The sequence below is a fragment of the Pan troglodytes genome, chromosome 20 (assembly GCF_028858775.2).
Source record: "Pan troglodytes isolate AG18354 chromosome 20, NHGRI_mPanTro3-v2.0_pri, whole genome shotgun sequence".
Lineage (NCBI taxonomy): Eukaryota > Metazoa > Chordata > Mammalia > Primates > Hominidae > Pan > Pan troglodytes.
In genome coordinates, this window is record NC_072418.2 from 17,269,277 (window position 1) to 17,292,957 (window position 23,681).

General features: G+C 49.8%; 1 protein-coding gene across 10 annotated transcripts in view; it reads left to right on the forward strand.

The window, feature by feature from the left end:
* The first annotated feature begins 6,768 nt into the window (after positions 1–6,768).
* CLEC17A (C-type lectin domain containing 17A) overlaps positions 6,769–23,681 on the forward strand; it is a 30,063-nt gene continuing 13,150 nt past the window's right edge. For 4 of the 10 annotated variants that reach the window (XR_010153734.1, XR_010153735.1, XM_024351228.3 and 1 more), the window contains exons 1-10: positions 6,769–6,910; positions 7,064–7,141; positions 11,314–11,391; positions 15,950–16,027; positions 18,171–18,203; positions 18,286–18,336; positions 18,413–18,454; positions 18,928–18,969; positions 21,693–21,830; positions 21,916–21,978. Coding sequence is in view for 7 of the 10 variants with exons in the window: in XM_024351228.3 (XP_024206996.1) it covers positions 6,868–6,910; positions 7,064–7,141; positions 11,314–11,391; positions 15,950–16,027; positions 18,171–18,203; positions 18,286–18,336; positions 18,413–18,454; positions 18,928–18,969; positions 21,693–21,830; positions 21,916–21,978 (646 nt within the window). In the remaining 3 variants the exon portion in view is untranslated. The remainder of the gene's footprint in view (positions 6,911–7,063; positions 7,142–11,313; positions 11,392–15,949; positions 16,028–18,170; positions 18,204–18,285; positions 18,337–18,412; positions 18,455–18,927; positions 18,970–21,692; positions 21,831–21,915; positions 21,979–23,681) is intronic. The other 6 variants (XR_010153736.1, XM_024351231.3, XM_063801289.1 and 3 more) reach the window with 5 other exon arrangements.

The window sequence follows — 23,681 nt, forward strand, 5'->3', positions numbered from 1 at the left end:
TTTTAGTAGAGATGAGGTTTCACCACGTTGGCCAGGACCTCCTGACCTCAAATGACCCACCCACCTCGGCCTTCCAAAGTGCCGGGATTACAGGCATGAGCTACTGCGCCTGGCCAAGAGTGAAAGTTTAATAGGTGAAAGAATACCTGTCTCTGCTGCAGAGAGAGGGGTCCTGAACAGGTTGCCGGTTTTGAGGTGAATGCAGGGGGTTTTATAGATGCTTGGTGAGCAGGCAGTGTCTGATTTACATAGGGTTTGAAAGATTGGTTGGGCCAGGTGTGCTATTTGCATAGGGCACAAAAACTGGTTAGGACTAGGTGTGCCATTTGCATAGGGCGCGAATTTCTGGAAGTCCCCCCACCTTAATCTTTCATTATGTAGGTAGGTTCTCTGCCTGGCCTGCACCATCTTGCCCGTTTATTTTTTATTATTATTATTATTTTTACTGTACACATGATAATAAAAGGGAAGATGGAGACTCCATGTTGAACATGCCTGGCCCTCAGGTAGCCCTCTTCTATTGGCACAGCTGCTGGCATTTTCTCATGCAAGCTTCCAGCTTGCTTATCTATGTTTGCAGCTCAATTTCTCAGGATGCTCGTTGTTAAAAATAAATAATTTCTTGGGCTGTTTTTTTTGTGTGTTTGTTTGTTTTCTTTGAGCTGGAGTTTTGCTCTCGTTGCCCAGGCTGGAGTGCAATGGCGCAATCTTGGCTTGCTGCAGCCTCCGCCTCCCAGATTCAAGTGATTTTCCTGCCTCAGCCTCCTGAGTACCTGGGATTATAGGCACCTGCTACCATGCCTGGCTAATTTTTTGTATTTTTTTTTGTATATATATATATATACTTTTTTTTTTTTTTTAGTAGAGACGGGGTTTCGCTATGTTGGTCAAGCTGGTCTCGAACTTCTGACCTCAGATGATCCGCCTGCCTCCGCCTCCCAAAGTGTTGGGATTACAGGCGTGAGCCACTGAGCCCAGCCTGGGCTGCTTTTTGTTAAAAGGGAAGCTCTGACAAGGACTCTCTTACCCTCACTAGCTGCCTAAATAATGTCTTTCTATCTCCTGTATCAATATTTGGGTGAGGGTGATTTTAGGCAGCATGTGGGGGCCTCCATCACCCATCATCTGTATCCTTCCTGTTTTTTTCTTTATCAACCACCCACCAAGGAGACCTTCCTGTGTCCCTTGCCCACCACTCCCAGGGGACCTGTTTTTTTTTTTTTTCTTTGAGACGGAGTCTTGCTCTGTCACCCAGGCTGGAGTGCAGTGGTGAGATCTCGGCTCACTGCAATCTCGGCCTCTTGGGTTCAAGCAATTCTCCTGCCTCAGCCCCCTGAGTAGCTGGGATTACAGGCGCCCGCCACCACTCCTGGCTAATTTTTGTATTTTTAGTAGAGATGGGATTTCACCATGTTGGCCAGGCTGATCTCGAACTCCTGACCTCAGGTGATCTTCCCGCCTCGGCCTCCCAAAGTGGTGGGATTACAGGCATGAGCCACCGCACCTGGCCAGGACCCGGTTTATTGGCCACAGTTCCCCACCTCTCCCCTTTCTTCCTTCCCTTGCTCTCCTGTCCTGCCCCATCTGGTCTGCACCAGAAGGGGCTGCATTCGCACTCTGGGAGCAGAGCAGCCTCAGAGGGCCCACGTGGGACCTGAGATGGGGAAGGAAATTCTGAGTGGTGTCTGCACCTTGCCACAGTCTGCTGGTTGGGAGACCAGATGCTCTGGGGGATTCAGTTTCAGGGAAGGAGGAAAAACAAGGTCAGTGAGGCCTCAGCAGAAGACTCCCAGGGCAAGCCCCGCTTCTGCTTATGGGGCAGACAGAACACTTGTCTCTAATCCAGGCAGGAGTGCTACTGACACCCAGCGTTTGATGCTGTGTGCATTGAGAGTGGCTGGCTGGTATTGGAGGGATGAGAGAGCCTGGAGGGGCGGGGCTTTAGGGGTGGCCTTAGACCGGGCTTGGCAGGCAGGAGGTCACTCACTCATTCAACAAACATTCATTGAGCACCTACCGTGTGGCAGGCAGTGAACAAGACAGACACAAATCCCTGCCCTCATGGAGTTGAGCTGCTAATAGGTGGAAGACAGGCAGAGAACAAGATTAGGAAGTGAGGTATGTGCAATGTGAGATATGATAAGACTGTGACAATGGTTAAGGGGAAAAATGGCAGACAGAGTGGATGAGAAGGGATGGTCTGGAATTTTATTTTTATTTTATTTTTTTGAGACGGGGTCTCACTTTGTTGCCCACGCCAGAGTGCAGTGGCACAATCACAGCTCATTGCAGCCTTGAATTCCTGGGCTCAAGGGATCCTCCTACCTCAGCCTCCTGAGTAGCTAGGACTATAGGTGTGTACCAACATGCCTGGTTAATTTTTTCATTAATATCACAGTGCGTAAACCCTGTGATATGATAAATATCAGAGGGATATTTCATTAATTTTGTAGAGGCAGGGTCTCCCTACCTTACCCAGGCTGGTTGTTCATCATATTGGTCAGGCTGTTCTTGAACTCCCGACCTCAGGTAATCCACCTGCCTCAGCCTCCCAAAGTGCTGGGATTCCAGGCGTGTGTCACCACGCCCAGCCTGATCCTCCTCTTTATTGCAATCCCCCATGTACATGTGATTCCTTTCTCCTTCTTTCTTTTTCTTCTTTTTCTGTTTCTACTTAATTTTTATTTTTATTTTTTTGAGATGGAGTTTCTTTCTGTCACCCAGGCTGGAGTGCAGTGGTGCGATCTTGGCTCACTGCAACCTTTGCCTTGCAGGTTCAAGTGATTGTCCTGCCTCAGCCTCCGTGGTAACTGGGATTACAGGTGCACACCACCATGCCCAGCTCATTTTCGTATTTTTAGTAGGGACAGGGCTTCACCATATTGGCCAGGCCGGCCTCAAACTCCTGACCTCAGGTGATCCCCTGGCTTCAGCCTCCCAAAGTGCTGGGATTACAGGCATGAACCACTGTGCCTGGCCATCTACTTCTTTTTCTTTTCTTGTTTTTAGAGATGGGGTCTCACTATGTTGCCCAGGCTGGAGTGCAGTGGCTATTCACAGGCGTGACCATAATGCACTGCAGCCTCAAATTCCTAGGCTCCAGGACTCCTCCCATCTCAGCCTCCTGAGTAGCTGGGACTATAGGCTCACACCACTGCACCTGTGTTTTTCTTTTTCTATTTGTGACTATCTAACATAACTTCTAACGTAGTTGAGTTATTTATTTTATTCACTCTCTTTCTCCCTGTTGCTGCTCCCATGGGTAAAATTTTTTGTTGTTGTTCACCAGTGTATTTCGGTTCTTATGTGTTAGAGCCTAACACAGAGTAGGTGGTCAGTACTTATCTGTTGAATCAATGAATGAACAAATGAATCCCTGTTTGACATATCAGGAGACTAATGCTCAGAGATGTTGTTCTACACCCCCAAGGTGACACAGCAAGAATGGGCCTGAGCTGGAAGCAGCCTGGGCTCATAGCCTTGTTATTTCGGTGAATGGGGCTGGATTCCAACATCTGTTCCTGAATACCTACTGTGTGCCAGGTCCTGAGGGATGGTATTGGCCAGGTAGCTATCACCCCTATACCATGAGACCACCCAGCCTTTATTGTAAGAAGGTCCCCTTACCTCTAAGAGTGCTTTTTTTTTTTTTTTTTTTTTTTTGAGACAGAGTTTTGCTCTGTTGCCCAGGCTTGAGCACAGTGGTGTGATCACAGCTCTCTGCATCCTCAATCTCCTGGGCTCAAGCGATCCTCCCACCTCAGCCTCCCAAGTAGCTGGATCTACAGGCATGCACCACCATGCCCAGCTAATTAAAAAAAAAAATTTTTTTTTTTGAGAGAAGTCTCGTTCTTGTCCCCCAGGCTTGAGTGTGATGGCTCAATCTCGGCTCACTGCAACATCTGCCTCCTGGGTTCAAATGATTCTCCTGCCTCTGCCTCCCAAGTAGCTGGGATTAAGGCGCCTGCCACCACGCCCGGCTAATTTTTGTATTTTTTAGTAGAGACAGGGTTTCACCATGTTTGCCAGGCTGATCTCGAACTCCTGACCTCAGGTGATCCGCCCACCTCAGCCTCCCAAAGTGCTGGGATTACAGGTGTGAGCCACCGCGCCCAGCCTAAAAAATTTTCTTTTTCTGTATAGTTGGGGTCTCACTTTGTTGCCCAGGATGGTCTCAAGCTCCTGGCCTCAAGAGATCCTCCTGCCTTGGCCTGCCAAAGTGCTGGGATTATAGGCATGAGGCACCATGCTCAGCCCAAAAAGTGCTCTTGATGGGCAGATATACCGTCAGTCTTTTTGACCTATTGACCTGTCCCTCCCCCTGTTACTTTTCCCCTTCTCCTATCCTCCTATGTCTGTTTGCAGCTGCTCCCCACCCCCATCCATCTGGAGCCTGATTAGCTTGTGTGTGCTTAGCAGATGTTGGCTGAACAGACGGGCTCTTTCTTCCTTCTCAGACAGGTCTCCATTTTCCCATCTCTAGAATGGGTACAGTCACATTTGCCCTCCTACAGGTTGGAACGGGTACAGTCACATTTGCCCTCCTACAGGCTGGGAAGGCTCTATGACATCAGGCCATGTAAGAGGGGAAAGCCCAGCCCCTAGAGTCAGCTTTGAATGGAAAGGGAGGTTAATCTGCTGCTGCCCTCCTACCTCAATTAAGACTGGGGCTACCCCATTGCCCACGTGTGGTGCGGGGGAAGGTTTTTCCATTTGTTAGAGGCTCTCACTTGCTTATACTGAGCCTGTCAGGTAAGAAATACATTCTATTTTGTTTGAGACACTCTTGTTCTGAGTCTCAGTTATGGAAACCCAACCTAATGTTCCCCATGGGCCTGATGAATGTTCCTTGTTGTTGAAGCCAATCTGAGTTGCATTTCCTCTTACTTTTAGTAAAAACCTCTACAAAGGGAAATTGGGGTCTTGCCCCTTGGGGTACATATTATTTCCTATAGTGACTCTAACAAATTACTCATAAATTGAGTGACTCAGAACCACAGAAATAATTAGTATTATTATTGTTACTATTTTGAGATAGAGTCCTGCTCTTTCACCCAGGCTGGAATGCAGTGGCGAGATCTTGGCTCACTGCAGCCTCCGCCTCCCGGGTTGAGGCGATTCTTCTGCTGCAGCCACCCGAGTAGCTGGGATTACAGGTGCCCGCTATCATGTCCAGCTATTCTTTTTTTTTTTTGTAATTTTAGTAGAGACGGGATTTCACCATGTTGGCCAGGCTGGTCTCGAATGCCTGACCTCAAGTGATCCACCTGTCTGAGCCTCCCGAAGTGTTGGGATTACAGGCGTGAGCCACCGCGCCCGGCCAGAAATGGATTATATGGATTATTTTATTTTATTTTTTTGAGATGGAGTTTCACTCTTGTTGCCCAGGCAGGAGTGCAATGATGTGATCTCGGCTCACTGCAACCTCTACCTCCCGAGTTCAAGCGATTCTCCTGCCTCAGCCTCCTGAGTAGCTGGGATTACAGGTGCGCACCACCATATCTGGCTGATTTTGTATTTTTAGTAGAGATGGGATTTCACCATGTTGGCCAAGCTGGTCTTGAACTCCTGACCTCAGGTGATCCACCCACCTCGGCCTCCCAAAGTGTTGGGATTACAGGTGTGAGCCACTGCACCCGGCCAGATTATTTTATAGTTCTGGAGTCAGGAGACCAACATCAGTCTCACTGCGGAAACCCAGGTGTTCATGGGCTGGGCCATGCTTCTTTAAGAGGCTGCAGCGTGAGAATCCATTTTCTTGCTGTTTCCAGCCTCTGCAGTTGCATTCTTTAGCATATGGCTCCTTCTTGCATCTTCAAAGCCAGCAGAATAGTGCATAACTTTAGTGACCACATTGCCTTTTTTTTTGTGTCAAATCTCCTTCTGTTTCCCTTCTACGAGGACCCTTGTAATGCCATTTTTTTTTTTTTTTTGAGATGGAGTCTCGCTCTGTCACCCAGGCTGGAGTGCAGTGGCGCGATCTTGGCTCACTGCAAGCTCCACCTCCTGGGTTCACGCCATTCTCCTCCCTCAGCCTCCCGAGTAGCTGGGACCACAGGCACCCGCCACCACACCCAGCTAATTTTTTGTATTTTTAGTAGAGACGGAGTTTCACTGTGTAAGCCAGGATGGTCTCGATCTCCTGACCTCGTGATCTGCCTGTCTTGGCCTCCCAAAGTGCTGGGATTACAGGCGTGAGCCACCGTGCCTGGCCTGTAAAGCCATTTAAGGCCCACCTAGGTAATCCAGGATAACCCATCCATCTCAAGACCCTTAATTAATTAATTAACTTATATTTAATGTTTTTTTAAAAAATTATTTATTTATTTATTGAGACAGAATCTCACTCTGTCACTCAGGCTGGAGTGCAGTGGCGCGATCTCGGCTAACTGCAACCTCCGTCTCCCAGGTTCAAGCGTTTCTCCTGCCTCGGCCTCCTGAGTAGCTAGGATTACAGGCGCCTGCCACCGCGCCTGGCTGATTTTTGTATTTTTAGTAGAGACTGGGTTTCACCATGTTGGCCAACCTGGTCTCGAACTCCTGGACTTAAGTGATCCACCCACCTCAGCCTCTAAAAGTGCTGGGATTCCAGGCGAGAGCCACCACACCAGGCCAGTTGTCATTATTCCTTCTGTGCGTGAATCCAAACTGGGGAGAAAGGCTCTGTGTGTATGTGTGTGTGTGTGTGTGTGTGTGTGTGTGTGAGCACGTGTGAGGTCTGAGGGCTTCCTGTCAAGATGAATTTGCATGTATTTGACTTTGAAAGGAAAAGGGAACTGAGAGAGCCCCCAGACGCCTGAGTCGGAGAGACAGGGGGCAGAGGTTGCCAAGCCCTGGCTGCCACTTGTCAGGTTCCCTGTGCTAGACATGCATAATCTGTATTCCATCACTGGGTACCCGGACCCACCAGGTAAGGCCCCGGCCAGGCTGGGGCTGGGGCCCAGGTGTGGTCAGGACCCAGGGTACAGAATCCCCACCAAGGGGCAGCTGAGGCAGAGACCAGGGCTTGAGGGATGGAGGGAGGAGGGAATGGCTGGGCTCTGACTTGCCTTTCCCCTGGAAGGGACCATGCAGGATGAGGAGGAGGATGATGACTATGAGAACTCAACACCTCCCTACAAGGACCTTCCTCCCAAGCCAGGTAAGAGGACTTTTTGGAGTGTGACCTGGGGGAATACAGGGAACGGGGTCTCCAGTGGGCATTGGCTGGGCATTGTAGACACACAGTCAGTCTCCTCTGTATCCAGCCCATGCTGGGCACTGTGGAACCCACACCCTGCCCAGGACGACCTGTCAGTCTGATGGCGGAGGCGGGTTTGGGCACAGTCTTGGTGAGCAGGGTGAGAGAGGAGGGGTCAGGAGATTGGCAAAATCCTTGGGGGACTGAGGGCTCAAATAGAGGAAGGGACTTTGGGGTGGGACTTGAGGGATGAGTAGACATATCTTAAGAGAAGTCCAGGAGAGAACAGTTAGGTGCAAAGTCTCTGAGTTACAAAAGCTGGTGCTTGAGAAACTGGGAGTAGACTGTGGGCTCCCAGTCTCCTCACCTTTCTACCCAAAGCCCAGGTTTTATTTAGACTTGGATCTCAAACCCAAGGCAGAGCACAGGGTTCAACAAGAGACTGATAAGTGGTTGTAAAAGTGGAGGTTTGGGCCAGCTGCAGTGGTGTGCGTCTGTAGTCTTGATACTTTGGGAGGTCAAGGTGGGAGGATCGCTTGAGGACAGGAATTTGAGACCAGCCAGGGCAACATAGCAAGACCCCATCTCTGCCAAAAAAAAAAAAAAAGTAGAGGTTTGGGCCGTGTGTGGTGGCACATGTCTGTAGTCCCAGCTACTTGGGAGGCTGAGTCAGGAGGATCACTTGAGCCCAGGAGTTCTGGGCTATTGTGAACTAGGTGATCGGGCGTCTGCACTAAGTTTGGCATCAATATGGTGATGTTTTGGGAGCAGGGGACCACCAGGTTGCCTAAGGTGTCTGAGGAGGGGTTTCCAGGTTGGAAATGGAGCAGTTCGACACCCCCGAGCTGATCAGTAGTGCGACTGCTCCTGTGAGTAGCCACTGCACTCCAGCTTGGGCAGCATAGCGCGACCCCACTTCTAAAAAAATAGAGAAAATGAAACCGGAGGTTTTTGAGGTATTCCTGAGTTTACTGCCACCAGGGACCCTGAGGCCATGAGAGATCCCGGGGGCCCAAAACACAAAATCCCTGAGATATGCTGATGGCCTGGTCCTGGTGACCTTAGACAGGGGCCATTCTGTGAGGGCTGAGGCTGTATATCCCCCATCTCTGAGTCCAGAGTGGGGCCACCTGGGAGGTCCAGAAATATGGTGGGACTTGCCTGAGGTAGGAGGTGACCTGGGCTGTGTTGTTTCACTGCCCCATTTCCAATTTATGGTCCTAATGTGACCCTCAAGCCCTGGGTCTACATATATGACCAACCAATCCCATTCCCTTCTTCAGGGCCACGTCTGCTCCAAAAGCACAGTCCTGTCCCCACATCCACATGCAGCCCAGCATCCACTCTCCAATCCAACTTCATCACCCTCTCTACTATAGCCCAGCCTCGACTCCTTCCCCATTCCCAAACCTGGCAAGGACTCTGTTCTTCATCCTAACCACATCATGACCTTACCCACATCCATCCCTGTCCCCAACCCATTTTCCATCCCATTCCACCCCATCCCAACACCAATTCTAATCCAAACCCCGCCTCATCTTCATCCCCATCCTCAAACTCAACTGTTTTTGTTTTTTAAAATCCCCTCCATCCCCTTCCATCCCTTCTCCTTTCAATCAAACCCTCAAAGAGACACACAGAGAAGAGAACTGTGAATTGTCTGCTCATTAGTTTTTATGAGAGGAATCCAGAGAATTAAAAAAAATTTTTTTTGAGATAGGGTCTTGCTTGTCACCCAGGCTGCCCTGAAGTGGTGCAATCATAGCTCACTGCAGCCTTGAGCTCTTGGGTCCAAGCAATCCTCCTACTACAACCTCCCGAGTAGCTGGGGTTACAGGCATGAGTCACTGTCTGTAAAGCCTCATGTGAAGCTCAGGGTCTACATATACGACTCATATGACTCTCAGGGCCTGTAAGTTCTGCAGAGATGACTGTGGTAGTCAGCCTTCAAAATGGGTTCCCCGTGAGCCTTACATTCTCATATTCGTGCCCTTGTGTAGTCTCTTCCCACAACGACTCAGAGCTGGTCCATGTGATAAATAGAATACTGTACAGTGGAGACCATCCTTTGTGACTTGTGAGGCTAGATCATAGGAGCATGGTGGCTTCTATCTTTGCCTCTGCCATGTTGTGAAGATGCCCAATCATCCCTTTGGAGAGGCTCACATGGCAAGGAACTGAGGCCTCCCACCAACAGCCATGTGAGTGCATCATCTTGGAAGCAGATCCTCTAGCCCCAGTCAAGCCTGCAGATGACTTGCAGTCCCAGGCAACATGTTGACTACAATCACACAAGAGATCTCAAGCTAGAGCTACCCAGCTAAGCTGCTCTTAGATTCCTGAACCACAGAAACTGTGAGATAATAAATGCTTATGGTTGTTTTAAGTCACTGCGTTTTGGGGTAATTGGTTATGCAGCCATAGATAACTGACCCAGTGCCCTGGTACTTCACCATGGAATGTGGGGGAATACTTAACACCTATCCCCTTAACATCTTGTTACAAATGTTACCACTTCCAGGAGGTACTTCCTGATGACCTCTCTACATTAGCTTTTATCCTATCCCTATTGCTCTGTTTTATTAGGTTTAGAGCAGTAATACTTAGTCTATATAAAAACATATTTTAATGTTTCTTAATTTCTTTACTTTTTTTTTTTTTCTTGAGACGGAGTTTCACTCTTGCTGCCCAGGCCGGAGTGCAATGGTGCAATCTTGGCAGACAGCAACCTCTGCCTCCCGGGTTCAAGTGATTCTCCTGACTCAGCCTCCCTGGCAGCGGGATTACAGGCATGTGCCACCGTGCCCGGCTAATTTTGTATTTTTAGAAAAGATGGGGTTTCTCCATGTTGCTCAGGCTGGTCTTGAACTCCCGACCTCAGGTGATCTGCCTGCCTCGGCCTCCCAAAGTGCTGAGATTACAGGCACGAGCCACCACGCCCAGCCTCTTTTCTACTTTTTTAAGAGTGGGGTCTCCCTCTGTTGCCCAGGCTGGAGTGTAGTAGTGCAATCATGGCTCACTGCTGTGTCAACCTCCTGAGCTCAAGGAATCCTCCCACCTCAGCCTCCTGATAGCTGGGACTACAGGTGTGCACCACCATGCCTGGATGGTTTTTTCTAAAATTTTTTTTACAGAGATAGGGTCTTGCTATGTTGCCCAGGCTGGTCTTGAACTCCTGGCCTCAAGCGATCCTCCTGCCTTGGCCTCCCAAAGTGCTGGGATTATAGGCATGAGCCATTGCGCCCAGCCTATTTCTATGTCTCTTTACTGGTTTATTGTGTCTCTGGTCTAGATTGAAGGAAGAAGTTTATCCATCTCTTCCACCCAGAACTTGGTGCTCTGTGGGGGAGCTCAACTGGGAGCGGGGAGGGGGGTGGCTGTTGTCATTGTTTCTTCTTTTTCTTTCTTTCTTTCTTTTTTTTTTTTGAGACAGAATCTCACTCTGTCACTCAGGCTGGAGTGCAGTGGCATGATCTCAGCTCACTGCAACCTCCACCTCCTGAGTTCAAGTGATTCACCTGCCTCAGCCTCACAAGTAGCTGGGATTACAGGTGCGCACCACCACGCCCGGCTAGTTTTTGTACTTTTGGTAGAGACGGGGTTTCACCACATTGGTTGCCCAGGCTGATCTCGAACTCCCAAACTCAGGCGACCTGCCAGCCTCAGCCTCCCAAAGTGCTGGGATTACAGACGTGAGCCACCACCCCCGGCCCATTGTTTCTTCTATGTGTGAGTCCAAACTCCAGAGAAAGATGTGTGTGTGTGTGTGTGTGTGTGTGTGTGTATGTTTGTGTGAGGTCTGGGGGCTTCCCCCCAAGATGGATTTGCCTGTAGTTGACTTTGAAAGGAAAGGGAAACAGACAGATGCCTTAGACATCTGAGTAGGAGGGGCAAGACCTGGCTACCACTTGTCATGTTCCTGGTGTTAGCTGTAGCCATGCACAACCTGTATTCTATCTCTGGGTGTCCAGACCCACCAGGTAAGGCCCTGGCCAGGCTGGGGCTGGGGCCCAGGTGTGGTCAAGATCCAGGGTAGAGAATCCCCATCATGGGGCAGCTGAGGCAGAGACCAGGGCTTGAGGGATGGAGGGAGGAGGGAATGGCTGGGCTCTGACTTGCCTTTCCCCTGGAAGGGACCATGCAGGATGAGGAGGAGGATGATGACTATGAGAACTCAACACCTCCCTACAAGGACCTTCCTCCCAAGCCAGGTAAGAGGACTTTTTGGAGTGTGACCTGGGGGAATACAGGGAACGGGGTCTCCAGTGGGCATTGGTTGGGCATTGTAGGCACGCAGTCAGTCTCCTCTGTATCCAGCCCATGCCGGGCACTGTGGAACCCACACCCTGCCCAGGAGGACCTGTCAGTCTGATGGCAGAGGCAGGATTGGGCACAGTCTTGGTGAGCAGGGTGAGAGAGGAGGGGTCAGGAGATTGGCAAAATCCTTGGGGGACTGAGGGCTCGATTAGAGGAAAGGACTTTGGGGTGGGACTTGAGGGATGAGTAGACATTTCTTAAGAGAAGTCCAGGAGAGAACTGTTAGGTGCAAAGTCCCTGAGTTACAAAAGCTGGTGCTTGAGAAACTGGGAGTGGACTGTGGGCTCCCAATCTCCTCGCCTTTCTACCCAAAGCCCAGGTTTTATTTAGACTTGGATCACAAACCCAAGGCATGGTACAGGGTTCAACAAGAGACTGATAAGTGGTTGTTAAAGTGGAGGTTTGGGCCAGCTGCAGTGGTGTGCGTCTGTAGTCTTGATACTTTGGGAGGCCGACGTGGGAGGATCGCTTGAGGACAGGAGTTTGAGACTAGCCGGGACAACATAGCAAGATCCCATCTCTGCCAAAAAAAAAAAAAAAAAGTAGAGGTTTGGACCGTTTGTGGTGGCACATGTCTGTAGTCCCAGCTACTTGGGAGGCTGAGTCAAGAGGATCGCTTGAGCCCAGGAGTTCTGGGCTATTGTGAAGTATGTGATTGGGCGTCTGCACTAAGTTTGGCATCAATATGGTGACGTTTTGGGAGCAGGGACCACCAGGTTGCCTAAGGTGTCTGAGGAGGGTTTCCAGGTTGGAAATGGAGCAGCTCGACACCCCCGAGCTGATCAGTAGTGCGACTGCTCCTGTGAGTAGCCGCTGCACTCCAGCTTGGGCAGCATAGCGCGACCCCACTTCTAAAAAAATAGAGAAAATGAAACTGGAGGTTTTAGAGGTATTCCTGAGTTTACTGCCACCAGGGACCCTGAGGCCATGAGAGATCCCGGGGGCCCAAAACACAAAATCCCTGAGATATGCTGATGGCCTGGTCCTGGTGACCTTAGACAGGAGCCATTCTGTGAGGGCTGAGGCTGTATATCCCCCATCTCTGAGTCCAGAGTGGGGCCACCTGGGAGGTCCAGAAATATGGTGGGACTTGCCTGAGGTAGGAGGTGACCTGGGCTGTGTTGTTTCACTGCCCCATTTCCAATTTATGGTCCTAATGTGACCCTCAAGCCCTGGGTCTACATATATGACCAACCAATCCCATTCCCTTCTTCAGGGCCACATCTGCTCCAAAAGCACAGTCCTGTCCGCATATCCACATGCAGCCCAGCATCCACTCTCCAATCCAACTTCATCACCCTCTCTACTATAGCCCAGCCTCGACTCCTTCCCCATTCCCAAACCTGGCAAGGACTCTGTTCTTCATCCTAACCACATCATGACCTTACCCACATCCATCCCTGTCCCCAACCCATTTTCCATCCCATCCCACCCCATCCCAACACCAATTCTAATCCAAACCCCACCTCATCTTCATCCCCATCCTCAAACTCAACTATGTTTTTGTGTTTCGAAATCCCTCCTTCCCCTTCCCTCCAAACCCTCAAAGAGACACACAGAGAAGAGAACTGTGAATTGTCTGCTCATTAGTTTTTATGAGAGGAAACCAGAGAATTAAAAAAAAATTTTTTTGAAACAGGGTCTTGCTTGTCACCCAGGCTGCCCTGAAGTGGTGCAATTATAGCTCACTGCAGCCTTGAGCTCCTGGGTCCAAGCAATCCTCCTACTACAACCTCCCGAGTAGCTGGGGTTACAGGCATGAGTCACTGTAAAGCCTCATGTGAAGCTCAGGGTCTACATATACGACTCATATGACTCTCAGGGCCTGTAAGTTCTGCAGAGATGACTGTGGTAGTCAGCCTTCAAGATGGGTTCCCTGTGACCCTTACATTCTCATATTCGTGCCCTTGTGTAGTCTCTTCCCACAACGACTCAGAGCTGGTCCATGTGATAAATAGAATACTGTACAGTGGAGACCATCCTTTGTGACTTGTGAGGCTAGATCACAGGAGCATGGTGGCTTCTGTCTTTGCCTCTGCCATGTTGTGAAGATGCCCAATCATCCCTTTGGAGAGGCTCACATGGCAAGGAACTGAGGCCTCCCACCAACAGCCATGTGAGTGCATCATCTTGGAAGCAGATCCTCTAGCCCCAGTCAAGCCTGCAGATGACTTGCAGTCCCAGGCAACATGTTGACTACAATCACACAAGAGATCTCAAACTAGAACTACCCAGCTAAGCTGCTCTTAGATTCCTGAACCACAGAAACTGTGAGATAATAAATGCTTATGGTTGTTTTAAGTCACTGCGTTTTGGGGTAATTGGTTATGCAGCCATAGATAACTGACCCAGTGCCCTAGTACTTCACCATGGAATGTGGGGGAATACTTAACACCTATCCCCTTAACATCTTGTTACAAATGTTACCACTTCCAGGAGGTACTTCCTGATGACCTCTCTACATTAGCTTTTATCCTATCCCTATTGCTCTGTTTTATTAGGTTTAGAGCAGTAATACTTAGTCTATATAAAAACATATTTTAATGTTTCTTAATTTCTTTACTTTTTTTTTTTTTTTTTCTTGAGACGGAGTTTCACTCTTGCTGCCCAGGCCGGAGTGCAATGGTGCAATCTTGGCAGACAGCAACCTCTGCCTCCCGGGTTCAAGTGATTCTCCTGACTCAGCCTCCCTGGCAGCGGGATTACAGGCATGTGCCACCGTGCCCGGCTAATTTTGTATTTTTAGAAAAGGTGGGGTTCCTCCATGTTGCTCAGGCTGGTCTTGAACTCCCGACCTCAGGTGATCTGCCTGCCTCGGCCTCCCAAAGTGCTGAGATTACAGGCGTGAGCCACCACGCCCAGCCTCTTTTCTTTATTCTTTAAGAGTGGGGTCTCCCTCTGTTGCCCAGGCTGGAGTGTAGTAGTGCAATCATGGCTCACTGCTGTGTCAACCTCCTGAGCTCAAGGAATCCTCCCACCTCAGTCTCCCGATAGCTGGGACTACAGGTGTGCACCACCATGCCTGGATGGTTTTTTCTAATTTTTTTTTTTTTTTTTTTACAGAGATAGGGTCTTGCTATGTTGCCCAGGCTGGTCTTGAACTCCTGGCCTCAAGCGATCCTCCTGCCTTGGCCTCCCAAAGTGCTGGGATTATAGGCATGAGCCACTGAGCCCAGCCTATTTCTGCGTCTCTTTACTGGTTTATTGTCTCTCTGGTCTAGATTGCAGGAAGAAGTTTATCCATCTCTTCCACCCAGGACTTGGTGCTCTGTAGGGGAGCTCAACTGGGAGAGGGGAGGGGTGTGGCTGTTGTCATGGTTTCTTCTTTTTCCTTTTCTTCTTTTTTTTTTTTTGAGACAGAATTTTGCTCTGTCGCCCAGGCTGGAGTGCAGTGGCGTGATCTCGGCTCACTGCAAGCTCCGCCTCCCAGGTTCACGCCATTCTCCTGCTTCAGCCTCCTGAGTAGCTGGGACCACAGGCGCCCGCCACGACGCCTGGCTAATTTTTTGTATTTTTAGTAGAGACAGGGTTTCACCATGTTAGCCAGGATAGTCTCGATCTCCTGACCTTGTTATCCGACTGCCTCAGCCTCCCAAAGTGCTGGGATTACAGGCGTGAGCCACCGCGCCTGGCCCTTTTTTTTGAGACAGAATCTCACTGTGTTGCCCAGGCTGGAGTGCAGTAGCGCTATCTCGGCTCACTGCAATGGGGGCTATTGTCATTGTTTCTCCTTCCTCTTTTTTTTTTTTGAGACAGAATCTCACTCTGTCACTCAGGTTGGAGTGCAGTGGTGCGATCTCAGCTCACTGCAACCTCCACCTCCTGAGTTCAAGTGATTCACCTGCCTCAGCCTCACAAGTAGCTGGGATTACAGGCTCGCACCACCATGCCTGGCTAGTTTTTGTATTTTTGTTAGAGACGGGGTTTCGCCATGTTGGTTGCCCAGGCTGATCTCGAACTCCCAAACTCAGGCAACCTGGCAGCCTCAGCCTCCCAAAGTGCTGGGATTACAGATGTGAGCCACCACTCCCGGCCCATTGTTTCTTCCGTGTGTGAATCCAAACTCCGGAGAAAAATGTGTGTGTGTGTGTGTGTGTGTGTGTGTGTTTGTGTGAGGTCTGGGGGCTTCCCCCCAAGATGGATTTGCCTGTACTTGACTTTGAAAGGAAAGGGAAACAGACAGATGCCTTAGACATCTGAGTAGGAGGGACAAGACCTGGCTACCACTTGTCATGTTCCTGGTGTTAGCTGTAGCCATGCACAACATGTATACTATCGCTGGGTGTCCAGACCCACCAGGTAAGGCCCTGGCCAGGCTGGGGCTGGGGCCCAGGTGTGGTCAAGATCTAGGGTACAGAATCCCCATCATGGGGCAGCTGAGGCAGAGACCAGGGCTTGAGGGATGGAGGGAGGAGGGAATGGCTGGGCTCTGACTTGCCTTTCCCCTGGAAGGGACCATGCAGGATGAGGAGGAGGATGATGACTATGAGAACTCAACACCTCCCTACAAGGACCTTCCTCCCAAGCCAGGTAAGAGGACTTTTTGGAGTGTGACCTGGGGGAATACAGGGAACGGGGTCTCCAGTGGGCATTGGCTGGGCATTGTAGACACACAGTCAGTCTCCTCTCTACACAGACCTTGCCGGGCACCGTGCAACCCACACCCTGCCCAGGAGGACCTGTCAGTCTGATGGCAGAGGCGGGTTTGGACACAGCCTTGGTGAGCAGGGTTGAGAGAGGAAGGGTCAGGAGATTGGCAAAATCCTTGGGGGACTGAGGGCTCAATTAGAGGAAGGGACTTTGGAGTGGGACTTGAGGGATGAGTAGACATTTCTTTCTTTTTTTCTTTTTTTTGAGATGGAGTTTCACTCTGTCACCCAGGCTGGAGTTCAGTGGCACAATCTCTGCTCACTGCAACCTCGCCTCCTGGGTTCAAGCAATTCTTTTGCCTCAGCCTCCCGATTAGCTGGGATTGCAGGCGCCTGCTACCATGCCCGGTTAACTTTTGTATTTTTAGTAGAGACAGGGTTTCACCATATTGGCCAGGATGGTCTCAAACTCCTGGCCTCAAGTGATCCACTGGCCTTGGCATCCCAAAGTGCTGGGATTACAGGTGTGAGCCACCGCGCCTGGCCGAGCAGACATTTCTTAAGTAGAGAAGCACAGGAGAGAATTGTTGGCTGCAAAGTCCCCGAGTCATAAAAGCTGGTGCTTGAGAAACTGGGAGTGGACTGTGGGCTCCTCAATCTCCTCTCATTACCACTCAAAGCCCAGGGCTTTATTTAATCTTGGATCTCAATAAACCCAAGGCATAGCCCAGGGTTCAACAAGAATCTGATCAGAGGATATAAAAGTGGAGGTTTGGGCTGGTTGCAGTGGTGTGTATCTGTAGTCCCACTGCTTTGGGAGGCCAAGATGGGAGGATCACTTAGCCATGAGTTCACTGGAGGCCAGGAGTTCGAGACCAGCCTGGGCAATATATAGCAAGACGCCAATCTCTACCAAAAAAAAAAAAAAGGGAAGTTTGGGCCAGGCGTGGTGGCTCATGCTTGTAATTCTAGCACTTTGGGAAGCCAAGGTGGGAGCATCACTGGAGCCCCAGAAAAGAGACCATCCTGGGTAACACAGTGAAACCCCCAGCTATATGAAAACATTTTTTTTTCAAATTAAAAAAATTAGCCAGTTGTGGGATGTGTGCCTGTTGTCCCAGCTTCTCAGGAGGCCGAGGTGGTAGGATTGCTAGAACCCGGGAGTTCAAGGGTGCAGTGAGCTATGATGGCACCACTGCACTCCAGTCTGGATGACAGAGCAAGGCACTGTCTTTAAAAAAATAGAACACAGGCTGGGTGCGGTGGCTCACGCCTGTAATCCCAGCACTTTGGGAGGCTGAGGCGGGTGGATCACGAGGTCAGGAGATTGAGACCATCCTAGCTAACACAGTGAAACCCCGTCTCTATTAAAAAAATACAAAAAATTAGCCGGGTGTGGTGGTGGGCACCTGTAGTCCCAGCTACTTGGGAGGCTGAGGCAGGAGAATGGCGTGAACCTGGGAGGCGGAGGTTGCAGTGAGCCAAGATCGCGCCACTGAACTCCAGCCTGGGAGACAGAGAGAGACTCTGTCTCATAAAACAAACAAACAAACAAACAAAAAAACATGGCCGGGCACGGTGGCTCAGCCCTGTAATCCCAGCACTTTGGGAGGCCAAGGCGGGTGGATCACTTGAGGTCAGGAGTTCGAGACCAGCCTGGCCAACATGGTGGAATCCTGTCTCTACTAAAAATATAAAAGTTAGCTGGGCGTGGTAGCATACGCCTGTAATCCCAGCTGAGGGGGCTGAGGCAGAATTGCTTGAACCCAGGGGGCGGAGGTTTCAGTGAGATGAGATCACGCCACTGCACTCCAGTCTGAGCAACAGAGCAAGACTCTGTCTCAAAAAATATAAAATAAAATAAAAAATAAAATAAAACAGGGAGATACCCAGGCAATCTAGGTTAGTTGGTCACCCTAGCTTAATCCCATTTCCATCCCTAATCCCAATTGCATTCTTACGTCCAACCCCGTCTGTAACCTAATCTCCAATCCTCCACTGCAATCCTAACCCTGTTTCCATCACTTCCTCTTGGCGCGTTCCCATCCTCAGCCCAGCCCTCACCCTGAGCTTCTCTTCTCCAGGTTCAAGTGCTCCACCAAGACCTCCAAGGGCAGGTGAGTTGGGGCTGGGGGTGTAGGAGACCCAGAGCTGGCTTTGCCCTGCTCTGGGCCTGAGCAACCATTCCTCCCTCCTCAGCAAAGGAAACAGAGAAACCCCCACTTCCTTGCAAGCCCCGGAACATGACAGGTGAGAGCTGACAGCTGGAGTCTTCCTGCTCACCTGGCTGAAGCCCTTCTTGAAATGACTTTCTCATCTCTTCTAGGCCTGGACCTTGCCGCTGTCACCTGTCCACCTCCTCAACTGGGTGAGCAGTGGGAAGACCCTTTAAGATGCCTAAGAGGGGATACCTGGATGTTTCCTTTCAATCCCCCAATTTTTATTTATTTATTTTTTTTGAGACAGAGTCTCACTGTCATCCAGGCTGGAGTGCAGTGGTGCGATACTGGCTCACTGCAACCTCTGCCTCCTGGGTTCAAGTGATTCTCCTGCTTCAGCCTCCTGAGTAGCTGGGACTACAGGCACGAACCACCACACCCGGCTAAGTTTTGTATTTTTAATAGAGATGGGATTTTGCCATGTTGGCCAGGCTGGTCTCGAACTCCTGACCTCAGGTGATCCACCCGCCTCAGCCTCCGACAGTGCTGGAATTACAGGCGTGAGCCACTGCCCACAGCCAGCCCCCTAAATTCTGACCAGAGAACAAAACAGAGGTTGTTGATCTTGGAAGACAGAGTCTTTGGCATCTTCTGAATAAACCTCTCTCCCCCTTTCTCCCAGCTGTGAATCTTGAGCCTTCTCCATTGCAGCCATCCCTGGCCGGTAAGTGTCCTCCCATTTCCCCTCTGACAGTGGCTAGTGTATCTGATTGAGACCTATGGCTCTACAGTGAGACCCTGAGTCAGAGGAACTTTTCCTTTAAGAAGCTGCTCCTTCAGGACCTGCTGCACTGTTCTGAGTTAGTCTAGTGAGCGCTGCTCTAAGTGAGAAAGCCATTCCTTGACATCAGAGTTTGCAAATGTGTATTCTTTTTTGTCCTTCTGAGGACCAGAGTTATGTGGTTGTTTTGTTTTTGATAATGATGATGGTACTTATGGTTCTGTTGGTGATTGTGATGGAAGGATGAGGAAGGAGATGATGGAAAGGAAGAGGATGGTTGGTGGTAGTAACGATGGTAGAGGTAGTGATGGCGTTGTGTGCTGATGGTGATGGTGGAGATACTGATGATGGTGGTGATGGTGGAGATAGTGATGGTGTTGTTGGTACTGATGATGGTAATGATGGTGGAAACAGTGATATGGTGGTAATGCAGGGCAGAGGTAGTGATGGTATTGTTGGTGATGGTGGTGGTGGTGATGATGAAGGTAGTGATGGTGTTAGTGAGATGGTGATGATGATAGTGGTGGTAGTGATGGTGTTGGTGATGATAGTAGAGGCAGTGATGGTATTGTTGACAATGACAATGTTGTTGGTGATGATGATGGTGGTGAAGGCATTGATGGTGTTGGTGATGACAGTGCTGTTGGTAGTAATGATAGTGGTGAAGGTGGAGGTGGTGATGGTGCTGTTAATATTGATAATGGTAGTGACATAGTGTTAGGGTGGTGATGGTGGGTGGAGATAGTGATGGTGTTGGTGATGGTGGTGGTGGTGGAGGGTAGTGATGGTGTTGTTGGTAGTGATGGTGGTAGTGATGGTGGAAGTAGTGATGGTGTTGTTGGTAGAGATGATGGTGGTGATGGTGGAGGTAGTGATGGTGTTGGTAGTGATGATGGTGGTGATGATGGAGGTAGTGATGGTGTTGTTGGGAGTGATGATGGTGGTGATGGTGGAGGTAGTGATGGTGTTGGTAATGATGATGGTGGTGATGGTGGAGGTAGTGATGGTGTTGGTAGAGATGATGGTTATGGTGGAGGTAGTGATGGTGTTGTTGGTGATGATGGTGGTGGTGGAGGTAGTGATGGTGTTGGGAGTGATGGTGGTGATGGTGGAGGTAGTGATGGTGTTGTTGGTAATGATGATGGTGGTGATGGTGGAGGTAGTGATGGTGTTGTTGGTAGTGATGGTGGTGATGGTGGAGGTAGTGATGGTGTTGGGAGTGATGATGGTGGTGATGGAGGTAGTGATGGTGTTGTTGGGAGTGATGATGGTGATGGTGGAGGTAGTGATGGTGTTGTTGGCAGTGATGATGGTGGTGATGGTGGAGGTAGTGATGGTGTTGTTGGGAGTGATGATGGTGATGGTGGAGGTAGTGATGGTGTTGTTGGGAGTGATGGTGGTGGTGGTGGAGGTAGTGATGGTGTTGTTGGTAGAGATGATGGTGGTGATGGTGGAGGTAGTGATGGTGTTGTTGGTAGTGATGGTGGTGATGGTGGAGGTAGCGATGGTGTTGTTGGTAGTGATGATGGTGGTGGTGGAGGTAGTGATGGTGTTGGGAGTGATGATGGTAGTGATGGTGGAGGTAGTGATGGTGTTGTTGGGATTGATGATGGTGATGGTGGAGGTAGTGATGGTGTTGTTGGGAGTGATGATGGTGGTGGTGGTGGAGGTAGTGATGGTGTTGTTGGGAGTGATGATGGTGGTGATGGTGGAGGTAGTGATGGTGTTGTTGGGATTGATGATGGTGATGGTGGAGGTAGTGATGGTGTTTTTGGGAGTGATGATGGTGGTGATGGTGGAGGTAGTGATGGTGTTGGTGATGACCATGTTTAAAAAGAAAAAGAAGCTTCTCCTCTCTGAGTCTAGGCCAGATCTCCAGAAACTCAGGTATCTGTTGCATAAGATATGGGGAATGTTCTCTGCTCTAGAAGCCGGGGTCCACAAGCTTCCTTGACCTAGGAGCAACTTGGGCAGGGGTTTCTGGAGAGTAGAAGATGATGCATCATAGATATTAAGAACAAAGCTGTGTCCAAGTCATGCCTAACCTCACCAAGCCTCAGTTTACTCACTTGCAAAATGGGGATAATGCTTATAACCTACATCATAAGGATGAGACTCCAATAAGATAGGAAGGATGTAGGTTGGGTACAGTGGCTTACGCCTGTAATCCCAGCACTTTGGGAGGCTGAAGCAGGGAGGATCTCTTGATGCCAGGAGTTCAAGACCATCCTGGACAACATGGCGAGACCCCCATCTCTACAAAAAAATAAAATAAATTAGCTGGGCCTAGTGGCACACATCTATAGACTCAGCTACTTGAAAGGGTGAGGTGGGAGGATTGCTTGAGCCCAGGCATTAGAGGTTGCAGTGAGCTATAACTGTGCCACTGCCCTCCAGCCTGGATGACAGAGTGAAACCTTTTTCAAGAAGGAAAGAAGGAAAAAGAGAAGGATGCAACATGATGCTTAGCGCACCGTAAATGCATCAAAAAGACCCTGAGCCTCTCCAGGGTTCACTCTCCCTAACCCTCTCTTGCTGACTTCATCTGCTGAAATGGTCATGACTACAGACTTCTGCCCCCTGCTCTTGGACAAAGACTTAAGAGTCTCTTCCTTACTCTCTGAAGCCCCAGTATCAGTCTCTCTGTTCCCATCCCCACTCCCCAGCAACTCCAGTCCCCTGGCTCAATCAGAGGTCTGGAGGTCTTGGCTGCTGCCAGAAGAGGTGGATGGTGTACCTGTGTCTGCTGGTGGTGACTTCCCTGTTCCTGGGCTGCCTTGGTCTCACTGTGACCCTGATTAAGTGTGAGTAGGGCCAGGAAGGGACATGGGGAGAGATTGGGGAGGGTGCACAGGAGGACCTGGGCTCAATTTGGACTCTTCCTCATAGACCAGGAGTTGATGGAAGAACTGAGAATGTTAAGCTTTCAGCAGATGACGTGGCGAACAAATAGTGAGTGCTTTCAGTCATTCCTTCATGCCACTCCTATTGAGCCCTAACCCAATCCTCAGATCCAACTCCAAGATCCAACCTCATCCCCATCTTTGCTGGGCACTGTGCTAGGTACCAGGGGGTTAAAATGGTAAACATGTCAGACACAGTCCTTGTCTGACTGTGTGAAGTGTGCATGTGTATATGTGTCCAGACCTCCACCGTCCAATATGGTGGCCACAAGCCATATGTGGCTGTTGAACACTTGAAATGTGGCCAGTCCAAACTGAGATGAGCTCTAAGTATGAAATACACACTGGTCCAGGTGCAGTGGCACATGCCTGTAATCCCAGCGCTTTTGGAGGCTGAGGCAGGATTGCTTGAGGCCAGAAGTTCGAGACCCGACTGGGCAACACAGCAAGGCTCCATCTCTAAAAGAAATTAGCCGGGTGTGGTGGTGTGTGGTGTGTGCTTGTCATCCCACCTACTCAAGAGGCCGAAGTGGGAGGATCTCCTGAATCAGGGAGTTTGAGGTTGATCATGAGCCATGATCACACTCAAGAGATCCTCCTGCCTCAGCCTCTTGAGTAGCTGGGACATAGGCGCATGCCATCACACCCGGCTGGTTAAATTTTTTTTTGTATAGAAGAGGTCTCACTATGTTGACTAAGCTCGTTTCAAACTCCTGGCCTCAGGTATTCCTCCTGCCGCAGCCTCCTGAAGTGTTTCGTGCCTGGCCTAAAACCTGTGTTTCTGTTTTGTCCAACTGAAGGGCCAGCTACTGAGCTAGCGAGTGTTGAAAAAGGGAAGAGTTCGTGGGGGAGTAGTGATAATACACACGTTAATTATAGAAGAATCTTTTGACCTGGGTTGGCCTTCATCATGACCACCGAAGTCTGAATATTTCTCCATTCCACACTGCCTCACCCTATGCTTCATAACAAGCAAGCTCAAAACCCATCAATGGCTTCTCATTGTCCAGAGTCCAAGGTGAAACCTTTAGCTTGGCATTCAAGGATCCACATATTAGGCTGGGCACAGTGGCTCATGTCTGTAATCCTAGCACTTTGGGTGGCCAAGGTGGGAGGATCCCTTGAGGCCAGGAGTTCAAGACCAGCCTGGACACAGCAAGACTTTCTTTCGTTTGTTTGTTCTTTCTTTCTTTCTCTCTCTCTCTCTCTCACTATCTCTCTCTTTCTTTCTTTTTCTTTTTCCTTCCTTTCTTCCTTCCTTCCCTTCCCTTCTCCTTCCTTCCTTCCTTCCTTCCTTTCTTCTCTCCCTCTTTCTCCTTCCTTCCTTCTTTCCTTCCTTCTTACTTTCTTTCTCTCTTGCTTTCTTTCGACAGAGTTTTGCTCTTGTTGCCCAGGCCGGAGTACAGTGGCACGATCTCAGCTCACTGCAACATCCCCCTCCCAGGTTCAAGTGATTGTCCTGCCTCAGCCTCCTGAATAGCTCAGATTACAGGCATCTGCCACCACTCCTGGCTAATTTTTTGTATTTTTAGTAGAGATGGGGTTTCACCCTGTTGGCCAGGCTGGTCTTGAACTCCTGACCTCAGGTGACCCATCTGCGTCAGCCTCCCAAAGTTCTGGGATTATGGGCATGAGCCACTGCGCCCGGCCTAGCAAGACCTTGTTTCTACAACAAATTTTAAAAAATTAGCCAGTCATGATGTCATGTACCTGTAGTCCCAGCTACTCAGGAGGCTGAGGTGGGAGGATCAC